Source organism: Pseudorca crassidens, chromosome 4, assembly GCF_039906515.1.
Source record: "Pseudorca crassidens isolate mPseCra1 chromosome 4, mPseCra1.hap1, whole genome shotgun sequence".
NCBI classification, from domain to species: domain Eukaryota; kingdom Metazoa; phylum Chordata; class Mammalia; order Artiodactyla; family Delphinidae; genus Pseudorca; species Pseudorca crassidens.
Genome location: NC_090299.1, coordinates 68,983,547 through 68,998,506, shown reverse-complemented (window position 1 = coordinate 68,998,506; position 14,960 = coordinate 68,983,547). Strand labels below are relative to the sequence as shown.

General features: G+C 32.6%; 1 protein-coding gene across 1 annotated transcript in view; it reads left to right on the top strand.

Annotated features, from left to right (window-relative positions):
• Positions 1-202: 202 nt before the first annotated feature.
• Positions 203-14,960, top strand: part of GABRG1 (gamma-aminobutyric acid type A receptor subunit gamma1) — a 68,027-nt gene continuing 53,269 nt past the window's right edge. The window contains exon 1 of the mRNA XM_067735860.1: positions 203-444. Coding sequence (XP_067591961.1) covers positions 341-444 — 104 coding nt within the window. The 5' untranslated portion in view covers positions 203-340. The remainder of the gene's footprint in view (positions 445-14,960) is intronic.

Below are 14,960 nucleotides of genomic sequence, written 5' to 3'. Positions count from 1 at the left end.
AATCTGTCAGGGCCACTCAACTGCTTCTCTGAGGCTGCCAGGGAGAAGAGGTTTGTTTTTCTTTCAGAAAGACGGAGCCCTTTTCCCTACTGGGCTCGATTTCTAGTAGGGGAAGCGCCGCCTTTTGGGGCCGTTGATTGGCCCAACTTCTTTTCAGATAATTTATGCCAGCATCCTCTCGGTCTGATTGGCTCCCTTGCTCAATTCCGCTGGGAGTCGCATCCTACCTGGTTGGGAGGTGTACTGCCTTCCCACACTCTCCCTTCTGTACTCACCAGGCTGCAGCTAAGGTGGGAGGAAAAGTCCTGGCTTGGAGAACTGAGCGGAAAAAGCGATTCCAATGGGTTCTTGGAAAACTCTTCTCTTCTACCCTTTTCTTCTGTGGAGTCAAAGGAAAGGGTTGAGGTTGATGTTCCTGTTACTGACCCTGCATCTGGGAAACTGGTGAGTAAATTCAAGGACTCAAAACTATTCTTTGGTATCTACCCACTTCCCCATCATTTCTCCTTTTTTTTTTAAAAAAATCATTCTAGGTTAAATAATTTGCATTTCCCTGGGCACATGTGCAACATTTTACCATCAGTTTATTTTTTGATTAGATCTACTCTTTTTCTGATAGAATGAAATTAGCCTATGTGTGAAGCATGGAGATTAACTCAGTTGAAGCAGAGTAGAAACTAGTAAAGATTCAGTTACTGGAAGTGGGGAGGGGAGTAGAAATGTTTTCGCTACTACATTTAGTCAATGAATGCCACTGATGAACTTTCTGGATGATTCTGCATTTTAAAGACAAAGTTATTTTAGAAACTTGTTACAGAGCATGGCATGTATGATGCTTTTTTATACAGTAATATTGCCTTTTCCCTTACCTTTTTGCTATTCTAAAAAAAAAATCAAAGTTTTACATTAAGAAAGATCATAAATATGGCTAAAAATCCATCAGGGTTGAAGCTATGTTACATTTAAGTTAGAAATAACCATGTATATTTTACTGAGCCAGCTTTGAATCATTTTTTTTAACTTGGCTGTGTACAAGTAAATAAATATTGTAAGGTGATGTGATTGTCCTGTGTGTGTGTGTGTGTGTGTGTGTGTGACAGAGAGGAAGAGAGAGAGGGAGTGCTTAGAACTCAAGAGTAAAATGCAATCACTATAGAGATGGAAAAATGCCTTTTTAAGTACTTGCATCACTGCTAAAATTTATTATTATGATGATTATTTTTAGCATATAGCTAGAGTGGATTTTTACCATTACTAACAGATAGAACAACTGTATTTTCTCTCCAAAAATAGAGAATAAAGTATGCTAAGTAATGTTAGACTTGCCAGAATATGTTTGACACTCAATGATTTTTAAATATTACAGTTTTAGTTTATTTACCCTTTTCCCTTAGAAACATAAATGTTCTGCATGAGCACAAACATACTACTTGATTAATTATTTCGTATATTTAAGTGCCTTGTAATGGTTTATTTCTTTTAATATATTATAAAATTATGGAAGATATTTTGGTAGGCCATGTATTAGTGCTCTCATGCATCTTCATAATATCGCAAATGAATCTGTGTTCTCATAAGTAAAAACAGACTAACCCAGTGATTTTCTGAAATAACAACCTGTAAGCTGATTTATCACTGTAAGTGCAAGTTTCTCTTGCAACCTAATAGACAAGCTGCTTACTAAAGGGCATACTGTCTACTTAAAGAGATGTTTGGTTTTAAATAATACATTTTCTTCTTGAGGATATTTACATTATGAGAATCATGATGGGTTTCAGACTCTCTTCAAGCTGCTCAGAATTAACAAGTTGTGTGGTATAGTGGACAGAGATGGGCTCTGGAAGTCTGGAGACATGATTCTATGTGTCAAGGGTCCTTAACCACTCTGAACACAGTTCCTTCATCTAGGAAATGAAGGGCAGTAGTAGATCATTTATGATTTCTTCAAGTTTTTGTATTCAATATTTCTAAGATTTGAACTGAAACATAAAATAACTCAGTAGCTGCATCACTGGCTTTTTGTAGCAGTTTTCAAGAGGGAAATTCTAATTGGGAATGCTGTGTACTTTTGTTTTGGTCATATGTATGAGTGAGAGAGAGAGAGAGAGATGCGTTATGCAGCTAAAATAAATAAATCGTTTTATCGTAGTACTATAGAGAATATGGATTATTCTGGCCAGTGAAAATATACATATTAAAAAATAAAGCTGTATGTTGCTGTTGTAATTAACTCTTAGGGTCTCAGTTATGAGAGTGTATGTCTTCACTTTTCAAAGTAGCTACAGTTGTGATGAACTTTTTATCCTTTTAATATTTAGTTGAAGATAATTGATGTCAACATGTATAAACCATTTACATTCATAATTTCTTCTTCCTTTCTTCTTCTTTTGAGGGACCTTTCTAAAACTAATCACAGATGGTTCTATTTGTAAGAATTTTGATGTCTGATGCCAGTTTCTAATTTAAATTTTCAAAGTCACCTATTTTGGGGTTTACCGAATCGGAGGCTATTATTTTTTGTATCTAATCAAAGACAGTAGCTTGTTTACTCATTATTTTTCATCAAGAGCATAAAGGAGAGGCACTTCATTGATTTTTACATTGCTGAACTATGAAAACCAATCCTGTTGTTGTAATTAAAAGCTGTAGTCATGGTTCCTATGTTTCATTCTTTGTGAGGCTCTATGGCATCTTGGCAAGTTGGTTAAAATCTCTCAAGCTTGAGTTGACTTATTTGTAATGTTGAAAAAAATATAATTATAATCAGACTTTTGAAAAGAATTGAAAAAGTGCTTTGAGATTTTACATAATCTAAAATGTAATTTATGGTAAGCTTTGACTAAGAAGTTATACTTTGAGAGAGCTAAAGAGAGATTGTTTTAGAGATTGTTTCTAAAAACAATCTCATGAGTCGATAATCATACAATTTAGCAGTCAGTTGCCCAAATGACAATATTCAAGTATAATTACATTACAAAATATATTATTTTAAAATAATTTCAGTAATATATTTTGTGGAGATGGTAATGCATGATTTTTCTTTAGGCATACAGAGCTTTGGCTTCATTTTCTAATAAAATGTAGATGCAAATGAGTACAAAATGACTAATGATGCTCCATGATAATTAAATATTCAAAGAAGAACTGAGGGACAAAATGATTTTGAAGTTAAAATGTAAATGCTATAATTGATAAATCCCCTGTGTATAGAGTCTTTTTGGTATACTCGTCTTCCTTTTTATCCTATTATATACTATGAGTCACATTTTTGGCTTATCAACAAAAGGAAATGTTTGATTTTTTCATCTTAAAAATGAAAAAGACAAATCTAGTATTTTATATTTATATAAAGGTGATTAAAATTTGTCTAAGAAAATAATAATGAAGGTGGGGTCCCAAAGAAGAGGAGACAGGCAGGGCGAAAAACTGAAAAAAAGGGCTCTTGAGATATTGTCAAAATATGATGAAATGACTGCCACAGGCCTCAGGAGAATAATTCACATATATGCATGTTACCAACTGAGAATCCTAGACTCGACCATTAGATGTAAATTCTAGTTTCAGCCTCAGCACTTCCCACTAGGCTGAAATCAGGCAAATCTTTGAGGCAGAGACTCCTCGTTTGTGAAAAGTAGAACTGGCATCTACCTTTCCAGCTTGTTTCAAGACCAAGAGAGAAAATTTTTGCAAAGTACATGACAGTTAAAGTTTTAACTGAAAAGTCATAACAACAGATATTCTTGGAATCTCAGTAATTCTAGAATTTTTTATTCTAGTTAAATTTAAGTGCAGTAAACTCCTTGAATTGTTTGTGCACTATTAAATATCTTTTGGATTATGGGAGAGATCATTCAACGAATATTTATTGAATACCTGCTATGTGCTCTACACAGTGCAACTTGCTGCGTTTACAGTGGTGAATAAACTAGACATGAGAACTAACCATATGGATAGTGCTTGTGTCTAGTGTTCTACATGAGTACTACCATTATACACACTGCTGAGGCTGAGGTTTATGGTATTAATCAAAGGAAAACATCTTGTAGTCAAAATAAGGAAATATACCTTCACAACTCCAAAGATAAACAGGACTCTAAATTTTTAAGGTTAGAGGGTACTGATAGAAAAGATCACAGTCAGGGAAAGAGAATTAGAACATCATGAGATTACTCATCTATAATACCAGAAAACCATGGAGGAAATGTCTCCAAAATTCTAAAGATAAATGTTCAACCTGGAATGTTATACTTAGCCGAACTACCAATCAAAAATGAAGGGAAAATAAAGCCCAGATACTGTTATTCTCCCCATTTCACAGATGGAAAAACCAGGGCACAGCAAATTTTACAAACTCACTAAAGATCATCTTGCTGATAATGCTGAATCCAAGACTCAGATCCCATGTGCTCTATGCCCAGAGCCTGAATTTTTAATCACCTTTCCTCCAAGATTACAAATGCCATATAAATCAAAGCAATTAACATAACTGTGGATGAGGGGGTTGGAAAGTAAGGGAGGGAGGGATAAAAGGAAGAAAGGAAAGGAAATGAAAAAAAGGAAAGGAAAGGAAAGGTGAAAGGAAGAGAGGAGAGGAGAGGAGAGGAGAGAAGAGGAGAGACAGTAAAATTGACACAAGCTCAGTAAGTTACAGTCCGCTATGTATTTATCACATAATCTAGAATATTATGTGTAGTGCTGGATTAATTATTTTAGGAAAAACTTAAACGAACTGGAGTTCTTGATCTAGAAAAAACACCACTGGATAGAGAGTTAAAAGCAAGAATTTTGAATTCAGGTAAATTTTATTGAGGAATCATATATTCTTAAGGATGCTAGAGAAAATCATTGTTGAATTTATTATGTATAGATGTTACAGACAAACCATAAACAAGTAGTGAAAGCTATGTGAAGCCAGATTTTCATCAGTACAAAAGCATTCTAACAAAATAATGGATGTCTTGTCACTAAACTTCAAGCAGAAGCTTGTTAGAGTTCTTGTACTCTGTGAGAGCCAGATGAAATTTATGTTTTTTTCTACTTTTAAATATCTCAGAATCTAATTCTATCCGTACTAAAATGGTTTAACCAACTGAAGCCCCATGTTTCAGGAAATAGTCTTAGCTATTAATTCATTCAATAAACAGTTATTAAGCATTAGCATTCATTCAACAAATATTTACTCAGTGCCTACCATGTATTAAGCAGGGAACTGGAGACACAGTGGAAAGCAAGACATAATCTTTGCGCTAGTAGTGTTTGTATAGTGTATATAGGACATATATGTGATAGTATACGTGCTGGACAAAGAAGGCAGAGCCCCTGACCCCAGTGAACTTAAACTCTAGTAGTTAATGTTGAGATGGTCTATCAATATAAACAAGTAAAGACAATAAAATGCTATAACAGCTACTTGCAATTCTAGATGAGCTATAGTGGGGACACTAAGGAGATTGGCATCAATTGTAACTCTGGGAAAAGATTGAATGCTCTTAGCTGTCATAGGCATAAGTTCAGGTCAGTGTTAGTGAAAAATATACATAGGAAGATAACACTAATATTCTGTGGCCAGAGGTATGGTCTCATGCTTTGGTGGGCCTTTTGAAAACTATATTCCTAAGATATCCTTTACTTTGGTCATCTAACATATGACATTAAGATAGCAACGTCCTATTAAAACCTATATAACTTAGTTTAAAAGTAAATTTTTGAACTGTAGGCATTCTCTCCTTACAAATACAATTCATTTAGAGATTTAACATTTCTCCCTATTTTTAGACAAATATCCATTTCAATATAGGCAGGTCATTTACCTCTCAGTCGGCCTAGATGTGTACCACTATTAGAATAATTTTCCAACACATGCAGTAGAGTGTTATCAGCAGGGATTATTTTTCTACTAAATAGCCACATTGAGTAGAACAATGTAGCCCTATTGGTTGGATTAAATTTAAGTTTTAATCAGACATCTGTGTTCTACAATTTGTTACTCTGTGCAGGTGTCTTATGAGTGTATATTTCTTTCTGTCATTTCCTTAGTACAATTCTTTCTGAAAAACCTGCAAATTATCATAACTGGAGTTGACTAGAGTGTTTTGTTGTTTCTGTTCTATTCATTTGTATTCTCTCCCTTTTGAAGTGAAAGTTCTGAGAGGATACTTATGTCAATGAAACTATTTTACCTCTCATTTTATGGTCCCAAGACTTAGGGAGAAGGTACATCTTTTTGCATTCAAAAGAACGACTCCCATTTCTTTCTTCCATTTAATTTTAAGATCTTTTCATATCGTTTATAATTTAATAAGCATCAATATTATGCCTTAATTTTGCAAAAATTTTAGCAGCCTGATAGAATTTATCTGATGCATAAGTGCATCAAAGGCTTAGAGGATGTGAATGTCATGAAGTGTTATATGTTTCTAAGTCTAATTTATGTTCCATTATGTTGTATGAATATAAAGTGGAACAATGGAAAATTTCGTGTTCAGTTTAATATACTTTCAATCCAGCGGTAATTTTTTAATGGAATGTGAAGAAAATTATGGTTTCTTTCCCTTCCTCCAAAAAATATTCACATGGAACCATTCTCAAAAGAACATTTATAATCTCTGTGTATTCATCATCCCCCTAAAGACTATTCTTTGGAAGCACGATTCCCAATTTTCTAAACTCTGTTTTAACAAAATAGCATTGGCCTGCCAAACAAAGCAAATAAAAAAATCCCAAAACTGGAAAAATATATTGTTTTATTATTAGTACTAGTTGTTATCTTAAGGATCAATCACTAAACTATGAGCAAAGATGTTACAAAAAATAATCTGCTATATTTTATATTTTTCTGTTTTTGTTTTCTTTCTAAAAATATGTCACTATACTAATTTTTAAAAATCGATTCTGATATCAATCTGTCGCTTTTCTCATTAACTAATATAACCCTACACTCCTGTATCTTATCTAACCAGATCAAACTATGTTCTACTAGATTTAGGAATTGGCCATACCCCTTTTGAAACTAACAGTGAAGCTCTCTGTGCCCAAAGTAATCTCTATTGCCTTTAATTTCCTAACATTAGTGTAATTTTAAAGATGCTATGTATTCTACCTTACCAAGGAAACTACATAAAAATCACAGTGGATGAAGATGTCATGTTTTATTTTTTCTCTGAGACTAATATTCCACATCTCAAATTGTAGAATCATTAATATATAATCCAATTTCTGTTCTATTCTGTGGACATAAAATATTTTAAATGTTTTACCACAAATAGTTTAGACCTTATTTTTCTTTACTTGTTTCCTTAAACAAACAATTTAAACAATCTCTAAGTGATATAAATATATGTTGTTGAAATATATGGGAAAACCAAAAATTTTTTCCCTAATGTCATAATCGTTTTGATCATATAATGTGAATAATAATGGAATAACACTTAGTCCATTCTACTTCTCAAAATTACTTAGCAATTTGGAGCCTATACTTCCAGGTTTTTCCATAAGTTTAAACAAATATGTGTATACACATTTGTATGTACATTTTTTATACAAATGAAATCTAACAGTTGTTTTTGTCACACAGCTAGTATCAAAGATATTTTTGTAGGTTTGTACACATACTTAGTTGTACCTCCTTTTTAATGATAATATGGTATTCTATATTAAGGAAGTATCATAATTTGTTAAATTATTCCATTACAGATTCTCTTTTTTGTTGTTTATTATGAATATTGTTACTGTGTATATATATATATATATATATATATATATATACACACACACATATGTACATGCTTTTAGTTTCAATATTTCATCAATGTTGCCAAATTACTCAATTTATTCTATTAGAGCAATTTATTCTATTAATGGTTATAAAAATGCCATTTATCTATATTATCAATGGTACTGAATGTAATGAATCTTTTAATATTTTGCCAATGTGATGGCTAAAATTTGTCACATTTTAAAGTTATTCTCCCTTGCTACCAGTAAATGTTAGCACAGTTTGTTATTTTTATTAGTCTTTTTTTCCCTCTGAAATTTCTGTATACCAGTTACGTTGTAAATATCTTTGTCTCAATCTATCCTTTGTCTCCAGTCTTTGTCTAAACTGTCTTATGTCCTCCATGAGTTATTTTTCCTTTTTTTTTTGTCATTTTTTTTTCCTTTCCTGGTTTGGTTACATGTTGCATAGAAAGACCTCCTCATCTCAAAAGTTAAAAAACATTTTCAATATTTTCTTTAATAGTTTTATACTTTATTATATTTTGATCTCTAATATATCTGCAATTTATTGTCTAAGTAGTAATCTAATTTATTTTTTCTAAATGGCTTGATAAACCTTTCAATCCAAGTTACTGAATAATTCATCCTTTCATTTCTAAACTGACTAGTCACGTTTATTGTATACTGAATTTCTAGACACTTGGGATCTGAATTTGAAGGTTTGATTTTGTTTTCACTGATTTCTTTATGTGTTATCACAATATGGTTTTGATTACAGTAACTTTATTTTGTTTTCTTTTTATTCTGGCAAATTTCATCTAACAATCTATTTTTCAATAATTTCTTGTAATTCTTATATTGATTCTTCTACTTAATTACAGTATAATGATTTTAATCTGTTATATAGGAACTGTGGATTTTAATTAAAACTTTATTAAATTTATAAACTAATTTGAGAATTATGTATTAATAATATTGTTTTATAGCCAAAATATTTATTTGCCTTTATTTTGTTCTATTCTTATATTCTTCAATTGGTGTTTTAGTTTCTTCACATAAGACAGATCTTCCCTGCTATATTTTTTGTAATTGTTTTATAGATTGTATTATCATTGTGAAAGAAATCAGTTTTTTTTTTAAGTTTATGATGGATGAATACTAGAATCAGAAAGCTACTGCTACTATGTTTTAAAATTTATATTAGGTTAACTACAATCAATTCTCTGATTAAGACCAATAATTACAGTTTTCAGTTGTTTATTTTCTTTATTCACTGTAATTTTACTTGTAAACAGCAAGATGATTTCTAATATTCGGTCCATTTATTCATTTACTTAGTGAATTTTTTTTAAATTTTATACCTACTATATGTCAGGCTAAGTGCCAATGGTATCACATTGAAAACCTTAACCCTGGCTTTCAAGGAGCTTACAGAGGGTCATAAATAAATAAAGTAAATAGCTAATTAAGATGCAGTGTGATCAATTTTATGGTAAAGTTAAGCACTGGACAAACTGGAACACACTTATTTAATGTTCTAGGCATGCTTCCCTTCCCCCTCCTCAAATTTTCAAAGCATTCCTCTCTGTGCCTCAAGTGATGGGTCCCAAATTCTTTTGTGTTAAGAGGATAATCACAGAATTGAGTGGACTATCACTTCACCTCTCTAAAACTCTGAAAGTTCAAATCTGTAACTCTATTATCTATCATCTTTTACTTATTTCGCTTCCCTACCAACTTTTATGAGCAATAAAAATGATTCAGCATTACTACCCTAAAAAGAGCTTTGTACAAAAGAATTAAGCAGGTAGAATATAAAGGCAAAAAGAAAATAAGAATTAAAGTTTTTAAATTTTATTTTCTTTGACTTTCAGATCTAAATTCAGTGCCTATACATACTCTTTAAAAGTTAGCTCCTGTAGGCTTTGACATTAAAATATAGTCTACTCAGAAACATTAGAAGAGGTATGTTTCTTCCCTGGAACTTGTCACTTGACTTATAGAAATGTATCTGATGTTCACAAACAAACACTAATTTGTCATGAGCAACAGATCACAGGTGAGGACTTGTTTGGAACTTCACCTGCACTTTTTTAAAAAAAAAAACCCATTTTATTTATCCATTCCACTACTGATGCATATTTGGATCTTTTTTCTGAATTGATGGTACATCCACTAATGCTTCTCTGAATATTGTGGAACAAGCATTTTGGTGAACATACTATGCATCTGTGTTGAGTATGTACCTGGGAGTGTAATTATTGGGTCATAGAGTGTGTGCACATCCATCTTTAGGAGATAACACCAAGGAGTTTTCTAAGTGGTTTTAACAGTTTGCCCTCACAGCCCTGTACAAGAGTTCCAGTTGTTCCACAACCTCATCAACACTTGGTGTTGTCAAGGTTTTTTATTTTAACCATTGTGGTTTATGTATAGTGGTATCTCATGTTTTTAATTTACATTTTCCTCATGAGTAATGATGTGGAGTGTCTGTTCATGTACTCATTCCCATTTGGTTATCTTTGTTTGTGAAATGCCTAATCAAATCTCTACCCATTTTTTTTTTCCTGATGGATCATCCATCTTTTTCTAAATAATTTATGGGAGTTTGTTACAATCTTAGAGATGAGTCTTTTTTTTTTAAGTTTTGCTATATGATTTAATATTATTTATTGCTTTGTCCTAAACAGCTTGAAATTCAATTTTGTAATCATAGCCTCAGCAATATGTATCGTATTTTTTTTACATCTTTATTGGAGTATAATTGCTTTACAATGTTGTGCTAGTTTCTACTGTATAACAAAGCAAATCAGCTATACATATACATATATCCCCATATCGCCTCCCTCTTGCGTCTCCCTTCCATGCTCCCTATCCCACCCCTCTATGTGGTCACAAAGCACCGAGCTGATCTCCCTGTGCTATATAGCTGCTTCCCACTAGCTATCTATTTTACATTTGGTAGTGTATATATGTCCATGCCACTCTCTCACTTTGTCTCAGCTTACCCTTCCCCCTCCCAGTGTTCTCAAGTCATTCTCTACATTTGCATCTTTATTCCCATCTTGCCCCTAGTTTCTTCAGAACCATTTTTTTTTTTTTTAGGTTCCATATACATGTGTTAGCATACGGTATTTGTTTTTCTCTTTCTGACTTACTTCACTGTGTATGACAGACTCTAGGTCCATCCACCTCACTACAAATAACTCAATTTCATTCCTTTTTATGGCGGAGTAATATTCCATTATATATATATATATATATATATGCCACATCTTCTTTATCCATTCATCTGTCGATGGACACCTAGGTTGCTTCCATGTCCTGGCTATTGTAAATAGTGCTGTAATGAACATTGTGGTACATGACTCTTTGAATTATGGTTTTCTCAGGGTATATGTCCAGTAGTGGGATTGCTGGGTCATATGGTATTTCTATTTGTAGTTTTTTAAGGAACCTTCATACTGTTCTCCATAGTGCTGTACCAATTCACATTCCCATCAGCAGTGCAAGAGTGTTCCCTTTTCTCCACACCCTCTCCATCATTTATTGTTTCTAGATTTTTTGATGATGGCCATTCTGACTGGTATGAGATGATATCTCACTGTAGTTTTGATTTGCATTTATCTAATGATTAATGATGTTGAGCATCCTTTCATGTGTTTGTTGGCAATCTGTATATCTTCTTTGGAGAAATGTCTATTTAGGTCTTCTGCCCATTTTTGGATTGGGTTGTTTGTTTTCTTGATATTGAGCTGCATGGGCTGCTTGTATATTTTGGAGATTAGTCCTTTGTCAGTTGCTTCATTTGCAAATATTTTCTCCCATTCTGAGGGTTGTCTTTTCATGTTGTTTATGGTTTCCTTTGCTGTCATCTGCACTGTCTTACTAGATAATGGAAGAGTCTTCCCTAGGTGTCACAACAAGGGCATTTGCATTGCAGTAAACTTTATATGAACTATATCCAGGGTGACTTTACAATTTATCATCCAAATTAGGCCATTTTGTGAGTGAAAGAGGTTACTATTAATATTGTAATTATTCTAGGACAACAGGTGTAAATCAAGATTGTCCTGGGAAAATCTTGATGAATATTTACCCTATGTATGAAAAATAGTTTATATTGATTGATTGACTTGTTATAGACATATATATATATATTTTCTAGCTGTAAAGATGAATTCTCCTCATGATTATATGGCTTAGCATGCCTTGTCTTCACTTAACCTATCTCTCAGTTATCATTAGTTTAAAACTTTTGCTTGTCATATTCAGAAGAGTAATACAATCATTAAAGTAATCTTTTACATACAATAATTTACTATGTAATCAGATGGATTTGTCAAAGTATTAAACTAAGTTAGTAAGACCAAAAAAACAACACTGATACAGGTGACTCAGAAATTTTCTTTAGTAACAAGTTACAAGTGTCAATTAAAGAATATGAGAAGCAAAAGCCTCAGAGAAACAGATGCCAAGTTGGGATTGGACATGTAAGAGATTTTTGAGAGAAATGCCTGTGCAGGGTAAACGAGAGGAAGTGGAAGTAAGCAGAGAGAGCCTTCAGATAATAACGGAGGTCTGATCCCTGTGCAAGTATAAGGCAAAGAGGATGTTTGGGTTAAAAGAGTCTCAGACTAGAGAGCCCTACTAAACAGGCTTTGGCCAGGCCAGCAGGATTCATCCAACACAAGTTGCCCTTTAGAGAAGGCCCTAGTCTTGCAGGAACGGGTCTGTACTACCATTGCCACAATGTTCATTTATTGCCTGAAAGCAGCCCGGGGAAGCTTGGATCTGGTACAGATGCAGTGCTCGTCCAGAGGGCTGGCGCCTGGGCTGTCAGTCAACCATGTTCCTACCCCAGGAGAATCGAGTGGCAACTTTTTAAGGCTGCCAATTTCATTTTCTTGGCAGAGTGTAAAGCTCTACTTGTCTCTATAAAAACCTCTACTTAATTACTTATTTTTTATGATTAGAAATTTATTTCTGGGCACTATCTGGTGTATAGGAAGAAGCAGTTCATTCTTAGGTAGGCATTAATGTCAAATTAACTCCTTTTCATATAGTTATATTACAAAATTATGCAGAAAAATTGTAGTATACTATTAATATACAGAACAAAATTAAATTTTGTATAGCTCCACTAGCATAGAATACTTAGTGTATTCATTATACTGCTTTCCAGTTAAATCTTTAGCCATTTTATACCTAGGTTTTGATCAAGGCAAATTATTATATGTTACTTTGCATATAACATTAAATTATGAAAATAATTTAATATTTTTACAGACTTTTCATAATCACCAATTGAATGGATGCATCAATCACACCATATGGACATATAATACTTTACTTAAACCTGCTCTTTTGTTTAAAATTTGTGTTACTATAGATAACACTGTGATAAGCATCTTTGTATATGATGGTTTTTTGTATCATCTGAATAGTTTTCTCCATTAGAAAATAAGATCATATGGATCAAGAATAAAATTTTACTTATCTTTTTGTTTTCAGCAATTAGCATATTTTGTAATACATGGTATTTCCTCTATAAATGAATTAAAGCATTGGACTGAAGACTGAGCACACACTTTAGAAAGTCTTTTTCATCAGAGAGAGTGTGTGTGTGATTCCTTGAAATTATTATTCTAACTTCTCAGAACTCAAAGGCAGAGACTAAGCATTCTACCCATGCACAACCCAAATGCACTTGCTAACTACTTACCATAAATGTTGTTGTGTTCTTATAAATTAGAAAACTCAAAATCTAACTACCCTGGATTGTTTAACAAAGATAAAGTAAGATACCATGGAAACTTCAAAGAGAAAAGGAGTCTTCAAGCTAAATCAATCTTGTTTCAAATCATGGCTCTATTATTTAATAGTGTGGGTCCTGCGAATTCTATAAATCTATTTTTTTCTAATTTGTAAAACAGGAATAGTAATGTTTATTTCATGGGATTACTCTGGATTAAATGACATACCTTAATATGGAAGAAACCTAGCACTCAGTTCATGAAACATGGTAGGAACTTACTCAACAGCTGATAAGAACAATAAAAACATCAATCATCAAAATAAACATTTAGTAAAATTATATACTAAGCAGTATATTTATTTCCAATAATGATAAAATTATACTCATTCAAATTATTTAAGAGAAGTGCTTGCAAATGTCTACAAATTCCTATAATATTATCTACGAAAATAATACTTGTTTCCTCCAAATGAATGTTCATTCAACATAGGTAAATGTTACAAAACTTCCAGTCTATGAATGATAGTGAAACATCAGATATGCTATATGAACTATCTTTAAAATTATAAGTGTTTTTTAGTCACCAAAATAATACCAGTGTGAAATTAAGGTAGTTAATGAATATTCTGAAGGTAATTCAGAAAGTGTGGAGGAAAAATGAAGAAAATTAACTATAATGAAATTTCTTTTCTGCTTTGACAAAAATGAGGAAAGTTAGTTTATGATGTCATTGAGGTCAATTTTTATATTACCTCTGAGATAGCTGGGAAAAGGGGGATATACGTCAGTATAAGCGTGTGCTTCCTGGATTACCAAGATGTTACTACCCTAAAACACAGGAAAAACATATTTTTTCTAGGAACTTCCATTTGACTACAAAGAAAAATCAAGTTCTTATACGTGCAGTGGTCTGCATCTATCCATCAGATGTTTTATTTTATAAAACTGGGATTTAAAGGTAGATGGATGCCCTAAATTTTGGTTGTTGACAATATCTCAGAAGTTCTAATTAGATAAAATTTTCCTGGAAGACACATGAGCAGGATTCTTAATATTTCAGTACTTTTAATGCTTTAGTTTATAAATGAATGTATGTATGTACGTATGTATATATTTTATTGAGAGAAAATAAGAAATTATTTAAAGGAAATCATACAACTGTATTTCAGTAGTATATATTTTTGAAGTTAAATACAGCAAAACAATTAATACAAATGAGCACTTCATTAAAAATCTGTTAAATAAATGTACTCCAGGAGTTCACATAGGGATAAAATTTGTATACAGTGGTAATAAGCTAAAATCTCAGTGGCTTACAATACTAAATATTTATTTCTCGCTCAGGCTACATGTCCATTGTAGGTCAACTGTGGCTATGTTCATGTTGCCTTCACCCTGAAAGTGAAGTCATGGAGTAGTAGTAGCCTCTGCCTGAGTATGGCTGGTCTTCTGGCAGAAGGACAGAGATATGGTGAACCATGCACTG